General features: G+C 31.4%; 1 protein-coding gene and 2 pseudogenes across 1 annotated transcript; 1 reads left to right on the top strand and 2 right to left on the bottom strand.

Moving 5' to 3' along the window:
• Positions 1-513: 513 nt before the first annotated feature.
• LOC124832205 (phospholipase D alpha 1) lies at positions 514-5,164 on the bottom strand. The gene is made up of 3 exons (XM_047306348.2): positions 4,835-5,164; positions 1,239-3,138; positions 514-1,148 (listed from the first exon to the last, which is right to left on the bottom strand). The coding sequence occupies exons 1-3, from the start codon at positions 4,922-4,924 to the stop codon at positions 715-717; spliced, it is 2,424 nt and encodes an 807-aa protein (XP_047162304.1). The 5' UTR covers positions 4,925-5,164; the 3' UTR covers positions 514-714.
• A 3,344-nt stretch (positions 5,165-8,508) lies between these two features.
• LOC124832190 (phospholipase D alpha 1-like) lies at positions 8,509-10,947 on the bottom strand (annotated as a pseudogene).
• Positions 10,948-19,454: 8,507 nt separating this feature from the next.
• LOC124837199 (berberine bridge enzyme-like 21 pseudogene) lies at positions 19,455-21,277 on the top strand (annotated as a pseudogene).
• Positions 21,278-22,161: the final 884 nt, after the last annotated feature.

The raw sequence follows: 22,161 nt of genomic DNA, 5'->3' as shown, positions 1-22,161 counted from the left end.
TACTCAAACAGTGTTTTATTCTCGAAAAAGGAAACAATATCTATCTCAAGTTTTTACTTGAACATATTCTTTGTAAAAGCTATTTTTGAAAATGTGATTTTAAATAACATATAATATTTCAAAGTATAGTTTCTAAAATATAGTATTTCTTTGCAGTTTTTGAGTGGATAGCTTTAATTTTGATTATTTCTTGATTAACGTGTTTATTCTTTTCGTTTTATTTATGCTTTCGCCTCATTTACTGTTAAACAGTAAATTTGCAAGTGACACTTGTTAATCATAAGATTGATTTAATGAATTTAAAAAAAACGAAAGAGATTATGAATTAAATTCTGTCACTACAAAAAAATACTAATAATTAATATCTACCCATGAAAAAAATGACTAAAGCTTCTATTTTACATTTTCTTCAAGAAATCGGAAGGCAGCAGTACATATGCTAACCTGAAGCAATCCACGAGACCCAAAACTAGCAGTAAAAAATTACTGAGAATAACTGACGACAGCTCGATGTCGAAAAACGTTGTTCAGAAACCCAGAAAACATGTATTATAATGCACATAAAGTGATACAAGTAAGTAGCATTCTCAGCATCAAATTGGTAAAATCTTGAAGTCAGTCTTGAGAATAAAACCATGATTACATGACCATTACAATAGCTGCTCACTTAACACCATAACACTATATTTTTATTAACAAACATATAGAATGAAACTAAGTAGTAAGAATGGGTGGCAAGTAGTCAACTTTGTCGCCAAGAACACGAGCCTTGGTGTCAGGAAAGAATTCAAATCCTGGAAGCTCAGTGACAGTTCCTTCGCTGGAAACCCCAATAGGGTAGCGGAGTAAGTGGCCAGGAAGATCATGCTCAAGAGACTCACTTGAATACAGATCCCAATACTTGTCAGAAATCTGGTTCACCTTCCTTATACATTCTGTTCTTTCAGGGTAGAGGAAGGACTCGTCAAGCATGCCAAGATGCTCATACCATAATGCCATGCGGAAACCATGAATCTGACCCCTTGCTGGCTCACTTGTAAACAAATGATACGGTTGATAAGCACCCATTGCAATCTCAGAGTCTCTTGCACCATCCATTGATCTCTGGTTTATGTTGGCAGATCCAACAATTATGTATTCATCATCAACTGCAAAAACAAAAAGTTCTATCAGTTTAAGATTACAATGAGTAAGAATGTCTTAAAAAAAAAAAACATGAGTTTAATTTTCTGAATTACCTATCATCATCTTGGCATGAACATATATCATGAAGCGCCGGGCCTCTTGGGCTCGGATGTAATCTGTATCAGGATCTGGTCTTTGTGGAGGCTCGTACTCTCCTTCTTTCTTCACCTCCCGATTACCAAGGCAGAAGAATGTCAGATAGTTCCGAGGATTTTCCTCTATTCCCTTGGCCTGGAGCGCCTGAACGACATCCTTGTACATCATATCCATTGTTCTCCTCTGCCAATCCAATATTGCCTGAACTGATGCACTTTCCGGAACACCCTCTGGCCACATTGGGACAACAACATACACACTGAACCTTTCCCCAGCTTCAATCTTACTCACTATCTTAAGTGAAAGCTCCTTCGGGATAAGATGCAAAGCGCCAATGTCTTCAGGCTTAATGCCATCAGCACTCCAACCGTAACAGCTTCCGAGGAAATACTGATTCTCAATATAGATGAAATTTTTTGCACGTCTAATGGCATTAACATAAGCATCTTGTATACTACGGTCTATTATATTATCCTTCCCACTCACAAGCCCGACTCTTGCAGCTTCTTCGGGAGTCTCCGGGAACCCAAAAGCAGCACCACCATCGATTGATCTAAATATCTGAACGTTCCATGTCTCTCGATCATCGGGGTAAGTTACTGGGGATGGAGGAATAATCACATCTTCAAGGTCTCTCAGTTGAACAAGTAAGTCCTTTCCTCCCTGCTTCCTCCATCTTTGCTCAAAGTTGAACAAAACATCCCAAGCAATAGGCCCTTCGAGTCGAGAATGGATGTCGTGCCATGGTTCTCTCGGACCACCTTTTGTTATTGCTGCACCACCGAAGTTAGGCTGATGAAAATCATCATGATGTGCTGTGTCCAGCGTTCTGAAAAGAGAATGGAACGGAGTGTCATATCTCCCATCACAGAGATCAATTCCCCCCACAAAACTAACAATCCTTCGCTTCTCAGATTCTCCACTCGGCAATTCACTGTCCACGACTACGATTTTCTGGTGATGAGTAAACATGGTAGAAATTTCCAAATCTTGAACAATGCTTCCACCGTCATCGGGATTGCGAGGGCATAAAACACAATGCACTTCAGTGCCCCTGAAAAACTGCTCTGTTTCTTGATCATGAGTGGCCATCAAACCATCTTTTTTTAACAAGGGAACGGAAGTTCTATCATCCCAGACCAGCATCAAAACCCTGACACCTTCACTTGCTTTTTTCTTCAGAAGCTCACCGAGTGTTATGTCTCCTCCAGGCTTTGGCCTCCTTGAATCCCTTACCAACGAAATCTCAGTATATACAGACCAACCTGTAATGTATATCAAGTGTTGCGCTTTGGTGATTGCATCAAAAACATCCTCCCAACATCTATGAGGTTGGTAAGTCTGGCCTCCACTGAGTGGTATTCTAGGGACAAAGTTGTCTGATACATGAGCATCCTGGTACAGAGAAACCTTACATCCTCTTCTTTGCGAAAAGAAAGTATAAGGAACACCAGGAAATTTAGGACTTCTGATGCCAAGAGCCCAGTTGCGGTCTTTCGAAATATCAAAATACTGCAGCTTCACGTGGATCTTGGAATTTCCATGTATTGGATTTCTATCCTCATCCAATATTTCAACCCATCTGTCTATTTCTTCACCATGCAAGATCTCCTCGACAGGAACATATGCTCTTCCGATTAAGGTTGCCCCAATAGGATTATCATCTTTCACTGTGAATATGATGTTTGATGCCATATGGGCACAGTAAATGTGAAAGGACTCGTACCATCTTGGATTCTTGTGCTCCTTTTCTAGAATTCTGGTCCTTCCCACTCGTGCCTTCTCTAGATCAATGGTTGCATATAATTTAGTCACACCTTTTCCAAAACCAACGGTCTCCTCGATGTTATGTACGATCTGAATCAGAAAAATGGAATTAGAAATTCAAGAGTACCAAAAAATAAAATATACATTAAATACTTTAGTTTAAACATGTCTTCAACTTTTACTGTAACACTTTCTTTTAGTTTTAACTTTTATATTTTATAATTGATCTAAATCCTGTTAAAATTATCACGGATCATGATTAACAACTAACCCATAACAATAGAGACGAAATATAAAGATTAAATTCAATAATACTCTAAAGATTAAGATTAAATATTAAAAGACAGATATATTTTACTTAAAAAAAAAAACTGTAAAGTATTAATTGTACCCCTTGTAAGTTTAAATAGGTTATTGTAATACTTGTTCTCATGCTATAATTTAAAAGAGGTATTATATTGCTCCAAATATTCAGATCCATTTTTCCTACAATTCTCATCCCCAGTCTAAAGTGCATTATGTCTTTCCCTCGTTTTTTCTTACAACATCAATTAAGCTCTGGAATATAAACAACGAGTAACTGTTTTTTTTATATTTTTTCATCTAAATATAATCTATCGTGTATTATAAATTACCAATTTTAATAAAAAAAAATTAAAAACTGTATTAATTGCAAATTTTAATTACAACTAACAACATAAAACTTTTTAGATAAACTCGCTTGATATAAGTTTGGACGAATGTTGATAAAATTCTTTTTGAATAAAGTTCGTTTTGAAACAGTGTGATTTATTTTCTACAACAACAACTGAGTGATAAAAAATTTAACAAATATTTTGATCTAATCATAAATCTACTCAAATTACTTCAACCCCTAATCAATGTTAAAGATAAAAGCAAACTTTTCAACACGAAAATCAGTAGTTAAGTATGATTATGAAAACTCCGTTGAAAGCAGAACAAGTTTATATAATGATACACTTTTATATTTATTTAATATATAATGGTAAAATGATTCTAAATAAATAAATTTTTATTTTTTTAAAAGAAAAAATAACATTAAATTAAATAAATATAAAAATTTTATGTGTGTAAAAATATATTTCTCTATCTTAACATTTCAAATACACCTATGTCAAAAAGGTTAACCACCGCCTCTTAATTTTAATTTTTCACAAAAAAGAAGGAAAAGTTAGGTCAATTATCTATCCATCCATGTGATGGATCTAACCCTTATCCTTTCAACCTCTAACCTCTGCCTGTTACTGCCATTCCTTCAATTCGAAAACACTTTGAAAACTGAAAATAAAATTAATAGATTCAAACGAAGTAGATTTTAATTTTAATTTAATTTTATAAATTTAGTTTTCAATGTTTAAATCCAGTTATATTTTATAGATTTGTTTTTTTTTTCTAAGTTTCACGTTATTTAATGTAAACCTCATTTTACACCTAAGTTTTGTAAAATTAAATTAAATTTAAAATCTCAAACATATTTTAAGTGAGAAAATGAAACAGAACAGAGACTCCGCAGAGATCTTCTGGTAAAACCAGAGCAGAGAGATCTTCGGGTAATTTTACTTCTCCACTGATTAATAAAAGGGGTGAGTATAAAGATTAGGTCAGTTTGATGCCACAAAAGCAGTGACAGAGAACCAAAATTCAAGAAACCTACGAAAATGCTGGATTCCAAATTACACAACATCAACTCTAAGCTACTGTACTAACACTACTGCGCAAATTGAAATGCAAGATGAAAAGAACAGAGAAGATTAGGAAATGAAACCTTGGTTAAGAAATTGCCGCCACCAATTTTGAGGTTGTCGACTTCGTAGATTGTCGCATGGAGAGTGCCATGGAGCAGAATTTGCGCCATCACTTAGTACCTGAGAATTCACCCCACAAATTGAAAGTAGAATTAGATGGCAGCAAAAGTTGAATGAAAGCACGTGAAACTCTGACAGATCAAAGTACAGAGTGAAAAATGGGATCTGATCAGAAATTAGAGATGAGGGTGTTTAAGAGGAAGAAGAGAAAAAGAAGAAACAGGTGAACAGGAGTGGACCAAAATCAATGAACATTGATTGATTCAAGAAAGCAATTGCAAACTGATAACTATATAATACAATACAAGTGTATATATTGGTGTTTGACTAGTTGGCTATGATTAGGTTTTTATATGCTAATTGTTAATTACTAATTACTAATTGCTAATTGCTAATTTCCACAGTGTTTATCTTACCTTTCAACAAAGATATGTAAATAATTACTCTCTTATCCTGAATCCTCGATTATATCGTAATTATAATTTTTAATGGCCGATGAAGGAATTCCTTATATTAACAGACAAATATACTAATGGTTTTAATTCTTTTACTTGTTAATCCTCTTAAAATACTGGTTTACCTTGTTTGATATTTAAATAAACGTGAAATATAACAAATAAATAATATTTTAAATTTTATAAATTTATGATTTAATTTTAAATAAATATATTATCTTTTATTAACTGAATTATGTATATAATTAAATTAAGTTACCCTTTACCTGAAACCCTTCAACCTTGATTTTAATTTATTAGATATAAATTATAAATACAAGTTTTATATCATTAGAATTAGTTAATACTCATTTGTATGGATAAGATTGATATAATATATGTTTCTATACTCATTAAATATAAATAATTTTATTATTCTATTATCATTGTCAATTTAGTGTGTAAATTTATTAATAGTAAATTTATTTTCGTCCCGTATCTATTACTCCACAATAAATAATTAATTATGTAATGTAAAAAATTAATACTTCATAAACATATTCCTTTGCTAAAATGTAAACAAAAAAGGAGACAGAGAATAATATGAACAATTTGATTAATCTAAAAATATATTATTTTGAACTCTTGTGTAAAATTACCATTTTATTAGTATAGAATATGTACTAAATTTTGTTAATAATTAATCTTTAAATTTCTCCTTTTTTAATGATTTTTTTTTCTTTGGTTACACCATTTTTGTTTATAATAACTCCATTCAATCCAACGTCAGATTATCTTAAAGTATTTTTGAATCAATCTTAATAACTTTAACATCTAAATAAGGTGAATATATCAATCATCAAAATACTCACATTTTAGCTTTTGTAACAAAAATTTACAATTTTACAAAGTTTTATTAAAATACAACTCTTTTATTGATATAAATAAGCGCACTTTTAAAAGAGTATGAACTGCAGATACATTTTTTTTTCCTATTACAATTTAGTCGTGAATAATTCAAATTCTAAGTTTCCAGAATGTTTCTATATTTGTACAAAATTCAAAGTTTCTAGAAAGTCTGCTGATAAAGAAGTTTAAATATCAATATATTACTATATTTCCTAAAATAGTTAAATATTTAGTAGTATTTTCTTTCTAGTTGATATTATTTTTCGAAACTTTTCTAAGTTTATCGAAACGGAAATGAGAATCTCAAAATTTCCATAAACATACCCAAATTATAACAAAAAGTGAAAAGTATATCAAAGAAAATAATGCTTAATTCATAAGAAATCTCAATTTCATAAGTTACAAATATTTGAAATTTTTGTTGCTAAAACCTCAACCACTAGTCAGTAATTATATTTTTTAAGCACTTTGAATGTTGATTAAATTGCTGGCACGTCTTTTCATATTAGGACAAAATTTTAATAATTATAAAGTTGTTATTGCTAAAGTTGACTAGAATGAGCTTTTTAAGAACTTATAACTACGTTTTTAAAGTGTTCGTAACTATATTTGTAATGTTTTATGGAAAATAGCGTTTGATTTATAAGTTTAATTGATAGATAACATTATGAAACATTGTTTGACTTGTTTTTTAATTACATTATACGTTAAGAATTTGTCAATTGTCAAAGTAATTAAATTTGTAAATTTATTTAACCATCAATAGTTTATTAAACTAAACTAATCGTAACATTTTTTAAAATTAAAGGGAAAATAATTTAAACTAAATTTTATTTGAATTATATTTTAAAAACTTATTTTTGAAAAAGTTATTAAAATATATATATATATATATATATATATATATATATTTAAATACATACATATAAATATGTGTGTGTTGAGAGTAAAAAAAAATTATAGATATTTTTTCTTAAATACTCAATAGATAATGGAACAGTTAAAATAACAGATAATAAAATATATTTTTTAAACGGGATAAATAACGAGCAAATGCTATTTATGTCATCTTTATTTAGAACATTACTTGATTAAAATGGACAAAACTAAGCTTTTATAATTCGAAAAGAAATTTTTTCCAAAGATATAGGTCTATTTTCTCCCTTAAAACATTTTGCTTAAGTTTTGTCTTAAAAATATTTTTATATTGTTGGTTCACTCATTCTAGTATATATATCACATTATTTCAATTATAATTTATATAATATTTTGTTGGTACTGAATTCATCACGTTGAAAATTATTTGGTAGGTACTAAAACATATTATCTACTTATTATTATTTTATTATTTTATTATTATTATTAATAGTTCTAATTAAATCCTTGATGATACAATTAATGGATAAAATGATCTCCTGATATTTTTCATTGAAATTTGACACTACAAAGAACCAATGGAAAGAGTCCAGATAGAAGTGCTACTTTAAATATCAGAAAACACGTTTCCTTTTGTAGATCCCATCATTAAAGAAAAGTTTTTTGCCGGCCCTATATGTCAAACACAATCAATTTCAACCACTCGTCACAAATTTTCTGTCGGTATAACAAAATCATGATAGATATTATATAATTAATTCAAATAACTCTCTTAAGTTTTTTTTTTATATTAATGGATTTAAAAATAAGTGAAATAATATTTTAAATAAATATAAATTTTGTACTTCTAGGGATGTTTGTTTGCTATCTTTTTTACATAGAGTGTGATATGTTAATAATTTTTTCATATCAATTTTTTTGATGTATTTTATTGGTCTATTTTATAAAAAAATACTTAAAACAAATTCATTATAAACCATCGTATTTGTAAAACAGTCGTAAGAAAATATTTTCCTTTCATTTAATATATATATTTGGATAATTTTAAGAATTAATAATTTTGTAAAATTTAATCATTTATCATTATTTTATTGGTTGTTTGAATTTATTTTAAAAAAAATATTTAAAATAAACTAATCACGAACTGCTGTAAAAAAAATTAATAATAGGTATTGTAAAAAGATCGTAAAAGAAATTGTTAAAAAAACATTTTATCATCTCTAACGTTAGTTTATTAATGTATAAAAAGAAAAATATTTTTTTAATAATTTTTTTTATCACAAAAATGTAAAATACATGTAATCTGTTGATTCGTTTTAAATATTTTTAAAAAATATAAATTTAAACTAACTAATTGAATAGCCGTTGTCAAAATTATTATGAAATACTGAAATGTTTCGAAAGGAAAAACATCTTCATTGAACCTTTAAACGGTGACCAACTACAGAACAACGAGATGAAAACTCAAATCCTTTCAGCTGTGTCACCCTTCCTTCGCCGGAAACTGCAACAGGGTACCGAAGAAGATGACCAGGAAGGTCTCGTTCAAGTGGCTCAGTAGTATACAGATCCCAATACTTCTCACCCATCTCGTTTACCTTCTTTATACATTCTTCACTTTCAGGGTGGACGAAGCACTCATGAAGCATGCCAAGATGTTCATACCACAATGACATACGAAAACCATGAATCTCACCCCTTGCAAGCACCCTCCTACCCAGACGATAGGGTTGATATGCACCCATAGCAATCTCAGAATCTCTAGCACCATCCATTGATCTCTGGTTTATGTTGGCAGATCCAATGATTATGTATTCGTCATCAACTGTACAAAAGACAATGTTTAATATTATCTATAGATTCCCTTGTTCAAGAAAGTAAAAACATATTATTCCCTTACCTATCATCATCTTGGCATGAACATAAATCATGAAGCGTCGAGACTCTTGAGCTCTCATATAATCTGTATCAGGATCTGGTCTTTGCGCAGGCTCATACTCTCCATCTTTCTTCACTTCTCTATTACCAAGGCAGAAGAATGTCAAATAGTTCCGAGGATCTCCTTCAATTCCCTTGCCCTTTAGTGCTCCGACAACATCATTGTACATCATGTCCATTGTTCTCCGCTGCCAGTCCAATATTGCCTGAACTGTTCCTTTCTCCGGGTAACCCTAAACACTGAACCTTTCCCCAGCTTCAATCTTACTAACAATCTTAAGAGAAAGCTCCCTCGGTATCAGGTGCAATGCACCAATGTCTTCGGGCTTAATGCCATCAGCACTCCAAGCATAACAGCTTCCGAGGAAGTACTGATTCTCAATGTAGATGAAGTTCTTCCCACGTCGAATGGCGTTGATGTAAGCATCTTGAATGCCTCTGTCAATTATATTATCCTTCCCACTGATGAATCCTGATCTAGCAGCTTCTTCAGGAGTCTCAGGGAACCCAGAAGCTGCTCCACCATCGATGGATCTAAATAACTGCACGTTCCATGTCTCATGATCACCAGGGTAAGTTACTGGGGATGGAGGAATAATCACATCTTCAAGGTCTCTCAGAGGAACTAGCAGGTCTTTTCCACCTTGCTTCCTCCATCTTTGCTCAAAGTTGAACAAAACATCCCATGCAATTTGGCCTTCAAGCCGAGAGTGAATGTCATGCCAGGGTTCCCTTGGACCACCTTTCTTTATCGTAGTGTGTGGAAAATTCGGTTGATGGAAATCATCATGATGTGCTGTGCCCAAGGTTCTGAAAAGTGAGTGAAATTGTGTGTCGTATCTTCCATCACAGAGATCAATACCCCCCCACAAAACTCACAATTCTTCGTTTATCTGCTCTTCCACTGGGTAAAGCACTGTCCACAACCACAATTTTCTGATGATGCGTAAACATGGAGAAAATTTCTATGTCCTGAACAACGCTTCCACCATCATCAGGGTTGCGAGGGCATAGAACACAGTGCACATCGCTGTCGTAGAAGTAGTTACCGGTATCTTCATCGTGAGTAGCCATCAACCCATCTTCTTTCAACAAAGGAACAGAAGTTCTATCATCCCAAACAAGCATCAAAACCCTGACACCATCACGTGCTTTTTTCTTTAGAAGCTCACCGAGTGTTGCATCTCCTCCAGGTTTTGGTCTCCCAGAATCTCTTACCAACGTTATCTCAGTGTAAACAGACCATCCTGTAATGTATATCAAGTGCTGTGAGTTTTTTATTGCATCAAAAACATCTTCCCAACATCTATGACGTTTGTAAGTCCGACCTCCAGCAAGTGGTATTCTGGGAACAAAATTGTCTGGAACATGAGCATCTTGATACAAGGAAACCCGACATCCTTGTCTTTGTGGGAAGTAAGTGTAAGGAACTCCAGGGAATTTAGGACTTCTGATACCTTGGCCCCAGTTGAGGTCTTTTGAAACATCGAAGTACTGCAGCTTCACATGGATCTTGGAATGTGAATGTATTGGTTTTTTGTGTTCATCCAATATTTCAACCCATCTATCTATTTCTTTCCTATCCAAAATCCCCTCAACGGGCACATATGCTCTTCCGATTAAGGTAGCACCAATTGGGTTGTCATCTTTCACTGTGAATATGATATTTGATGCCATATGAGCACAGTAAATGTGAAAAGACTCGCACCATTTAGGATTTTTGTGTTCTTTTTCTATAATTCTAGTTCTTCCCACGCGTGCTTTTTCCAGATCAATGGTTGCATATAGTTTAGTAATTCTCTTCCCAATCTTAATGGTCTCCTCGATGTTATGTAGCAGCTATATATCATAACAGTGCATGCGGAATTAGCAGGACAAAAGCAAAATCAATTTTTTGTGACATGAGAAAGATCCATTAAGGATTGGAAAATGTTGTTTTAACAATTTAACTCTTTTATAACCGGCTTACGTGAAGTTGGTAATGGTATTTAAGAATTAAGAATGTATTTGAAACATAAAAGAGTCAAAGAAAAATATTCTAGTTTTGAATTATAATTTTGAAGTAATGTTTTAATAATATATTATAAATATAATTAGTTATAATATGAGAAATGATACCATGACACACTTTCATATTCATTTGACACATGATATAAGGTAAAATGCTCTAAAAAGTATAAAGTTTTGTAATTTTTCAAGAAAAAAGAGAGTAAAAAACAAATAAGAATAGTATCAAATGAATGTAAAATATTTAGATGTGTCAAAGAATTATTTTCCTAATAATATATTGCAACAAATAAATTTAGTGTTTTGTATCTTAACCAAAATTAATTTTAAAATAAAGATTTAAGTATATCTTTGGTTAATTATTTTAAAATTTTAAATTAATCTTTTTAATTAATTTCCACATGCACATAATGCTTTTAATAAAAAAGAATAATAAATTTTTACACTACAAAACTATTTAATTTTAGGAGAGGTTATTTTATGGAGGTTTTAAAAACCCCGAATATTTCTGGCGGTTATTTAGTGAAACCGCCGGTAATCCCTAAATATTAGCCCTTCCATACTTTATTTCTTTCTAATTCCCTAAATGTGCCCTAATTCTCTCCCTCCCTCCCCGCTGCCTTCATTAAAATTTTCCCCGCACCACAATCTTCCCTGCTTTGTGTTCGTGGAGCATCTCTTCCCACTACATTCATCAAATTTTCCCCCAAACCCTTTCCCCACACCACAATCTTCCCCTGCTTCGTGTTCGTGGAGTGTCTTCCCCTGCTTGGGCTAAGCGTCGAGGTCGAGGCGGCGAGGTCGAGACGACAAGGTCGAGACGGCAAGGTTGAGGCGACGAGGCGTCGAGGACTCTGCTGAAGGCGATTTTTATCACTTCCGTCTCCAACCTCTCAAATTCAAATACTCCCTGGTATGTTCATGTTATCTCTTCAATATGTTCTTTTGGTATGCAGTATAAGGTTTGAACCTGTAAGTTTGTGTAAAATACTTCAATTCAACCACTAGGTCAAACTAGTGGGCCTCACACTTCACAATCTAAAGGAACAGGAGGAGTACGAAGTGTGGAAGATGGCGGATTGTTTCGTCGTGGCTAAGGAGAAATGTGTTGGCTTCTCCAGGGAGAATTGGTTCCCTTTAGGGATGCGAGGATTAAGGTTGCGAAAGGGGTTTTGAGTTCCAAGGGTGTTGGGAAGCTGATTGGTTGGGGATCGGTGCCTGTGAGTGGGAGGAACATGTGGTTGATGAATCAAATGGGTCTGATTGGTGGTGATTTCGGAAAAAAATGTTTCTATCAGAGCATTCTAGCAAGGTTCATCAACAGATACCAATATACGATGAAGTGGAAACGATATATTCATGATCCACTACTTTCTCAGGTAAACAATTGGTTTTAGGTGAAGCTAGCTAAGATTTCCATGATATAGATTACTGCAAGAAAATATTTGGTATGGGAAATGTATTTAACCCTGAAATTTGGCAGCTACTTCGTTCAGCAGGTCATACGTGCAATGCAGACATTGTTCCTTCCCTTCCCTTTTCATGTAATTTCACATATTAGGATTTATTAAAATGAATGAGTGTTGTTGTGGCTATTCTAATTGAATAGAAGTAACCAAAGATCTGAGTGGTTATCTGTGATTTTTATAGGAAAATAAAGACCACAAGGAACAACAGTGACATAGCAGGAAGTGGTAAGTCAAAACTGTTATTATCAATTGCTAATTATGTTCAATGTAGGTGATTTTTTACACATAATCTTTAATTGTAGAAATCTTCGTTCATTAATAGATCGAGAGAGGAATAATATTGGAAAATCATTTCAGAATCTGTCTTGGTTTTTTGGTACACTTTTGCCCCTGGAATGTTACAGAAGAAGGTGCATAATGTGTACATTTTTTTCTATGATAAGTGTTTTAATATTTCTCTCTTGTTGGCTATCGTCACTCAATACTCACAACTCATTATTCTTTGATGTGTAAATTATTACCATAGTAAAGGTGTTTATCATAGAGATTTAAAGGTTTGTGTTGAATGAGTTCTAGAATTCTGTCTTCATATTTATCATGATTTATGCTAATTAGTATTGTTTTTTGGCTGCAGCCTGAAAATCTTTTACTTGATTCACAAGGAAATATTAAAATTTCAGATTTTGGTTTGAGTGCATTTCCAGAACAGGTGAGTGATTTCTAACAAATAATTCTTTAAATTTATTTTAATTCATGTGTCTGATATGAAATAGCTTTAAGAGTGCAGAATGTTATTCCTTCTTGGACCTTGTTTACTTTTGTATGTTGCCATACTTTAGGCATTCTTTTGTTCATTTATTTTAATCCAATTAAAGTTATTGATTTTAATTGGTCTAGCATGTTTTTCACCTAAGTCGTGCACCTGTGTCAATTGGCCACACCTTCCATGCTTTTAATTGGTCTGGCATGTTTCATATCTTATGGCATATAAGATTCCTATCCCTCTAAATTTTAGATGAGCACGTGAAGAACCAAACCATGTATGTATATATATATTTAGTGCAGGATTTGGGTTATATCAATTGCTATTTTTTAAAATATATTTACTTTAATATCTAGTTATTGAGTAGTGATATATTTTCTTGATTGCTTCAAAGGGAATCTCAACCTCTGATTTTAGATGTTCGCATATTTCATTAAGGAAAATTGTACAATGTAGGTTAACAATTTAGATCAATAATTTCATTAAGGCATTCTTTAAGGCTTCCAATTCATTAAGGCATTCTTTTGCATATTTCATTAAGGCATTCTTTTGCATATTTTTTATCAATAGTTTTCTTATTGGTCATCTGGTTTCTTATTTAGTTAATGACTTTATATCAACTTATCTTTTTTAAGTTTTAATAGAGATTATTGGGAATGTTGTCTTATACATGGTTTATGGTTGCTTGAGAAGGAACTGTTTGGCTTGAGAATGCATCAAATTCGTCATCTCTCGAGTGTTTTAATGGTGATTCTGAGTCCAATGAAGAAGGTCAGTCTTTGTCCAATAGCAGGATGAATGAGGAAGATGATGATGCCACTAAAGAATTGCAGCCTGCTGATCCCAACGAACCAGGTGTTTAGAGTACCATTTAACCATTTAAAGACACATGATGGAAATGAAATTAGGGAACTTAGGTGAGAAAAAAGTAGAAATTACTGTTGAAAAAAGAGAGAATTCATCTCAAAGTTGCTTACTTGGCTGGTTGATTTTGATGCTTAGCTTGGTCAATCAGTTCTAGTGTTATGAGTTGATTTTTATTTATTAGAATTTTAGTTATCTTTATTCTTGGTGATTGTTTTATAGGTTGGTTTGTCCCTAATAGAAAAATGGTTCTGGGTCTTCATTTTTTTGATTTTATTATTGATATTCATGGGTTCATTTTTTTTTTCATGACAACTAAAGTGGTTTATTATTTTTTTCATATATTAGTAATTTTGAAAAGTCAGCTAATTCTTTTTATTTCATATATTTTTTTATCAACTAAACAAAAGTGGTTTATTACATTTGCCTCTGATTATCATGCATTAATGAATGAATTAAAAATGAGTAAGTGTTATTGTTTGATAAGGACAAATGTAGACAAATCTAATCCAATTTAATGGTAATTGATATCAAAGATTCGATTTGGGTCAGTTGCACCAATCCTGACACTATTGTTTCATTCTTACGACACCTAATCCCAATAAAAGTATCATAGAAGATCAGGCTCCAAGAAGATTTTATCAAAATACTAAAAGAAATTAATATATATACATTTCCGGCGGTTTTGGAACCCCGGTTAGTATCAGAGGTTTATAAACTCAGTTTTGCAAAACCCCTGTCATTCCCGGCGGTTTTGAAAGAACCCCTACCTTTCCCGGCGGTTTTCGCAAAACCCCCGCAAATTCCGACGGTTTTGAAAAAACCGCCGGTAATTCTTTACCGACGCAGCTTTTCCCGGGAGTTTCTACAACCGCGGGAATTACATTTTCCGGGGGTTAAAACCCCCGGTAACACTAAAATTAACCCCTATTAAAATTGTAAATTTTTGTAGTGTTAACTTTTCTCCAGCAAGTAGTTAATTCTTGACATTCAGATTTGAAAAGCAGAGAAGACAATAGCAGAGACATAAGAAACATGAGAATCTAGAAGAAAGAAGGAATTTTAAAATTCATTTTAATTTCGAACTTTAACATATTTTGATATTAATATATCAAACAAAAATAAATTTTAATAATCAAAAATTTAAAGACTAAAAATATATTTAATTTTATAATTAATCTATCTCATCATGGTATGAACAATTTCTTGTGTCTTCAACAAAAACTTATGGTAGAGACCAGAGAAACTGTTCTTTTATCAAAGCTCACTGTGCTCTTCACTGAGAGAGAAGAAAGCATGAGAGCGACAATGGCGAATGTGGAAAGTACACAGGCTGAATCAATTATCTCTTAGCAACTTTCAAAATACTTATTATATTGGTGAAAGTGGTAGGGCCATGTAGCAACCATTTTCTTTAAGCTTTTCGTACATTAGCGTCTTTTTTCTATTGAATTGAACTGGTTTATGACTTTTTAATATGACTTATTTTTCTGTTATTTGTGAAAAGTATATTAACAATAATGTAAAAATGAAAATATTTATTAGAGAAAACATCTTAGTATATAATAGGACAAGGTGGAAACTGTACCAGATAATTTAGAGAAAACATAACATACTTTTTATTTGACATAAAATATAAAGATAAAATAATTATAAAAATATAAAATTTTGTATTTTTTTTTTAAAAAATAAATAATAATAATGTTAAATAAATGTAAAAAATTCAAATATTTCATAAAATCATTTTTTTGATAATTTATGGATGGAAGCAACAGGTGTCTTTGGCCAGGAACAAACAAAGTAATGATTACATTGGAGGTGGTGGATGTGAAAAAAAAATGTTGGTGGTTGTGGTTGTGCAGTTCATGCTATTGTCCAGATTGTTCATCATTATTCATTCCTTAATTAACAAATTATTTTTCCTAAACGACTAAAACGTATTAATTTTTTTTTAACTTTGTATTAGAACGTTAGGTATAAATTCTCAATAAATAAGATAAATAAATTATTGTAAGGTTTTCTATTAGATTGAATTAACATTTTTTTGAAAATTTTCATATAAAGTTTTTAAAATATAGACAAAAGCTAAATAGAGGTTAGTAGTATATCATTATTAACAAGAATCTAGTGCCATATACAAGAAATTAGATAAAATTTGACAACAAAATATATAAAAGTATTATATTATATTTTATATATATTGAAAAGACGATTTAAGAATATAAAATTGAAAATTTGTGCAGAAAAGAAATACTTAAAATTAAATTTTGAAGAAAAATTATATGTTAATAAAAGAATTGAGAATAAATAAAAAATTTGAAATTTTAAAATAAAATAATTAATAAATAGTGATAAAGTCGTAAAGGAAAGAGACAATAATAGCAAATATCCCACGTGTCTTATCATCTGTACAAAATTAAATGATTGTGTTTAATATAAAGGAGCGTGTGTGCATAACGTGGAATAATAAAGATAAGAATATTTATCTTAAATATATTTATAATTATTAAAATAATTTAATAAAACTTTAATAATTCATTAAATTCATTTAATTATGAGTAATTCCTTCAAATAAAAAATTATGTATAGCACGCTAATTAAAAAAAAAGGAGAAAAATTGAAGATATGGATCCCACATTTTTTTCCTTTTATTCAGAATTACATGTGAGAAGATTCTACCTATTAATTTTTAAGTCTTTAAACTATCCGTAAAATCAATTTTTTTTATGTTCTAAATTTTCATATAATTTAGCTCTTAAATTTTAAAAAATAATAAATAATAGATATAGTTTTTTAATTCAATTATAACTATTCAAGATAAGATTTTATCTGTTTACACAAGTTAATATGTTCTAACTTGAATGTTAGTTTCTACTTAGTACATAAAAAAGTTGATACAAACTATATATAATATTTGTGAAGTTTGAGATCAAAATATGTAAAAATTTGGAACAAATCATATTTAAATTTCGCATATAAGTTTATGACTAAAATATATATTTAATCCTAAAAATTTAGACAAGACAAAATATTTGATCAAGATGTTTCAAGTATATATTAAAATATATGAATTATATAATGAAATGAACCTAATTATGAAATATGGTTAAATAAATTTTAAAAAAAAGTTTTATATTTGTGATAGAGGATTATCTCCTAAAGTTTAAGTGTAACAAATTTGAGGATAAATTCTCTTCAAGAACAAAGTACGATGAAGGATTATCTCATAATCCAATACACTCTATGAAGCTTAGAATTCAAAGGATACGAAAATCATAAGTAATTTTAACATTTTGCAACTTTGGACGAGTGAATTCGATAAATGATGAGTCTGCTTTTGAACTTTAAGTTATTTTTGGGTTTGATGTTTTGAGCTTTTATTTAGCGTTTCTTATTTTAAACATTTGTGTCTATATATATGGACACCAAATACATCTGTGGACATATTGGATGATCATTATATGAAAATTAGTTTTTCATTGAGATGAAATTATCTTGGTTTTTGGATTATAACTTTGACTTTTATCAAAGATAGATTTCTTTGTTGTGAATCTTTTTTGACTTATCAATGTTAGATTGTGACGTCTCTAACTCTAATTCTTATCAAATATGACAAACTTTGTAGTTAATCTTCATTGACTTGTTAACATGTTAGATTCTAACATATTTGTCTTATTTTGCATTTTTCTCTTATTTATTTTTATTATGTCTCTTGAGAATTTAAATACAAAATTATCATACTCTTTTCCTATATAGGATCCTATCATTTAGCACCATAGTGTATCATTTGATATTTAGATTGTATCATCTGGTATCTAAAGCAAGATTTTGGTTTGAATATCCTTTCTTTTTTTTTGTCGTATTAAAAAAACCTAATTTTTTTTTAATATTGGTGTTATGTTTTTGTTTTGAAATTTTGTTTGACTCTTATTAAGGTTTCATCTAATTTCATTAAGTTTTTAATTTCTTCGTGTTCTTCGTTTAAATTATACATTTCTATAGAAAATAATATAATTTTGTGTTTTTTGTTAATTGTAATCTTAATTAATTGTGTACTTTGATTTTGCATGAGTTTTGGTGTTTGCAAGACAATTTGTTTAGTTTTTTTTTTGTTTTGAATTATAAAATTGAAAAGGAAAGAAAGAATAATGGATCCAAGTTAAAAGGAAACAAATATACATTGAAAGAAAAGAAAAAATAAAAATTCAAGAGAAAAAATAAATAAATAAAATTAAAGAGTTCAACACAATTTTTTTAATATTTTTGGTAGTCTTATTATTTTCTAATTTTATTGTTATGTGTCTTTCAAAATTATTTGAAGTTTTGTCTATAATTTTGTATTTTCTTTGATATCTTGAGTCAAGATTTAAATCTCGCAACATTTTTCACATTATTTGTTTACTCTTTATTTAAGTTACTGGAATTATTTGTCAAGTGATAAAGGAAATTTGAATGATAAAAAACAAGATAGTATATTTGAGAAAAAATCTATAAGTGTTTATACGAGTGAAATTTGAGTTAAATATTTAAAAACATGTTCATGATAAAAGATAGAAAGACATGCTCTTTGACAAATTGGTCTTGTCGAGCTTTGAATAATTTACTTTTTTGCATTTTTTTTAGTAACATGAGAAGGAATTGAATAAGATTAGTTGGTACAGTATGTTGGCCGATAGTCTCTTCATTAATGAAAAATATCTATCTATTTTTCTTTTGGAAAAATTCCGTAATGAATCTCATTCTTCTATATTTTTTCATTCATTGTAACTTAAATTTAACACATTTTACCTAAAATAATAAATATATGGTATATTTTAATTAAATAAAAAGTTTAAACCTTTTATCTGATATTTATTATATTCATTATAAAAATAAATTCTGACATGTGAACAAATGTTACATGACATCACTATCATAAGATCATATTCTTATGTCTAAGAACAATAATTAAGGTAACAAATAAACATTTTGATTATGATAACTATCATAAGTTTGAGCTGGATTAGGTAAATAAATTAAAAATTTTCCTACTAACTTAAAAACCGAACCTCGATAGTGAAAATAAATCTAGAAAAGATCAGCGTTCTTAATGATAATGCAGCTTATATACTAACTTGGCACCGGAGGGCCTAAGTCCGAACTTTTTCTTTTAAGATTCCATTTTGAGAAAGATAAAAGTCAAGCAAAGGTGAAGAAATGGTTAATTATAGTTTACTTTTTATGGCTTATGAGATTCACTTCAAAGTTTCTATACAATTCGCCTTTAACAGTAAGATACATAATTAGTTAAGGTTCAGATAAACATAGGAAAACCTTTGGTTCGAACCGTGAGGCTGACAGAGAGCTCTTACATTTCCACGAATTTTCCTTCTATTTTTATTGTTCTCTATTTTCTATTCTTTTGTGTTTCTATAGATACGTTGGTTTGTATAGGTATGCATGTATGACCTACAATAGACGACAATGACAACGAAAGTGGCGAATTGTTTTGGTGGTTATGTTCTTCTAACTGTCCTCACTCTGTCGGTGGTAGCAGCAACAGATCCTGCACTGCACGACACTTTCTTCGAATGCCTTAAACAGAACACAAAAACAGCTTCAGAGGAACTATCCAAGATAATCTTCACCAAAAACAACCCCTCCTTCACCACCGTCATCCAAAACTTCGCTCGAAACAAGCGTTTCAAGACGCCCATGACGCCAAAGCCGTTACTCATCGTCACTCCCCTCGAAGAATCGCACGTGCAGGGCGCCGTAATCTGTGCCAAAACCGCAAAACTTGAAATGAGAATCCGAAGCGGTGGCCATGATTACGAGGGTATCTCCTACGTCTCCAAGGAACCCTTTATGATCCTCGACATGTCCAAGCTTAATGCGATCACGATCGACGTAAAAAAGGAGGTTGCAGTGGTCCAAGCTGGAGCCACCACGGGAGAACTTTATTATAGGATATGGGAGAAGAGTAAAGTTCATGGATTCTCCGCAGCGGTGTGTCCCACTGTTGGCCTCGGTGGGCATATCAGCGGAGGAGGGTACGGTAACATGTTGAGAAGTTTCGGTTTAACCGTGGACAATGTGATCGACGCGAAAATTGTTGATGTGAAAGGAAATCTTTTCGATAAAAAAGGCATGGGAGAAGATCTGTTCTGGGCTATCAGAGGAGGTGGAGGAGCGAGTTTTGGAGTGGTAGTGTCATTTACCATTAACCTTCTTCGTGTGCCTGAAAAGGTTACAATTTTTCGCACTGAGAAGACTTGGGATAATAAGACCGCTGACTTTGTGTTGGGGTGGCAGAAAATTGCATCAGTGACTGACAAGAGACTTTTCATGAGGTTACTGTTGCAGCCAGAAGAGAAAACCTTAAAAGCGACGATTGTGGCTTTGTTTCTAGGAGGGGCCGATGAGGTTGTGTCGCTTATGGGGAAGGAGTTTCCCCTTATGGGGTTGAAGAAGGAGAATTGCAGTGAGGTGAGTTGGATAGAATCTGTTCTTTGGTGGAACGATCCCAAGAGTTTAGAAAATGGTGACAAACCTGAGATCCTATTGGATCGGAAACCGAACAACGGCATTTTCTTGAAAAGAAAATCTGATTTTATTGAGAAGGGTATTTCAAAAGACGGGTGGGAAACGATATTCAAGAGAATAGTTGAGTTGGGGAAGACGGGGATTGCTTTCAACCCTTACGGAGGGAAAATGGATGAGATTGCTCCTGACGCGACGCCGTTTCCTCACCGTAAAGGGAACATGTTCAAGCTTCAGTACTCTGTGAACTGGGTTGATCCGTCGGTTGAGGCGGATAGGAATTACACGAAACAGGCTAAGAAGTTGTTCAATGTGATGACACCCTATGTTTCAAAGAATCCCAGAGGCGCCTTCTTCTGCTACAGGGACATTGATACAGGATTGAACACCTTTGGTAAAAATAGTTACAAGGAAGGACAGATTTATGGGACTAAGTACTTCAAATCTAATTTTGAGAGGCTCGTTAAGATTAAGACTGCAGTTGATCCTCAAAACTTCTTCAGGAATGAACAGAGCATCCCTGTTCTTAATGCCACCAATGCATCCATGCACTCCTTCTATGTATCTTTTCGAGGATAAATTCTAATTATTTTTCATTTTTTAATCCCTAACATCCCACTTTCTTTTTTTTATTCACCTTCAGATTTTATTAAATCTTAATATAGACTGTGAAACTTCATTTTCGTTTTCACATATATTAATTGTACATAATTGTAATTAATTATACCTAATTCTACCAATTATTTCACTACATATCATGTTTTACTTATCTTTACCGGCTGAGTTTATACTGTATACACGTTATGATGCTGTGGAGCTTCAAAACATGCTTTAGAATTAAAAAATGTCTTTTTAACCATTTTTTTTTTTACAATAACCTATTTAAATATAGTATGTGAAAAATAACCTATTTAAATAATATGTGATTGATCCGTTTAAAATATACAAATCAATAAAATAATGACTATGAACATCTTTTATTATTAAAAAGTTGTTAAAAGACATGTTAAAATATCATGATCTAATAAAGTTGTTATTTTCTTTAAAGTTTAAATTTTCTTTCTGACTCCGACACGTGCCATACCAGGAGTTCTTCACTTCTAAATATATACTATTTTTAATCCACGGGTTCGGCGAGGCCCAAATTAAATACTGCACTTTAGTAAAAAATCAAACAATTTTTTTTTCATATCACTAATTTTCTTAGTCAATTGTACATTAATTTCATTTACAATATTATATAATATTATACTCGATGGACATTTGTATTTAACAAAAATAAAAATAACTTTTTCGATTATTTCCAATATTGGTAAATATAAAATATTTAATCGCTAAGCAAATCTTACTTTTAAATAATTAAATTGCCTAATATACAAACACATTATTGAAATTCTAAAACAACACATAAAATATTTTTCTTAAAAGAAATAAATAGAAATGGAGAGAGTATTTCACTCACACAAAAAGAAAAAAAATATAAGCTCTTGTTCAGTTAAATGAAT

Source organism: Vigna umbellata, chromosome 6 (assembly GCF_029865625.1).
Source record: "Vigna umbellata cultivar VRB3 chromosome 6, Vumbellata_1.0, whole genome shotgun sequence".
Lineage (NCBI taxonomy): Eukaryota > Viridiplantae > Streptophyta > Magnoliopsida > Fabales > Fabaceae > Vigna > Vigna umbellata.
Note: the sequence above shows the minus strand (reverse complement) of the source record. Positions and strands in the feature narration are given on the sequence as shown.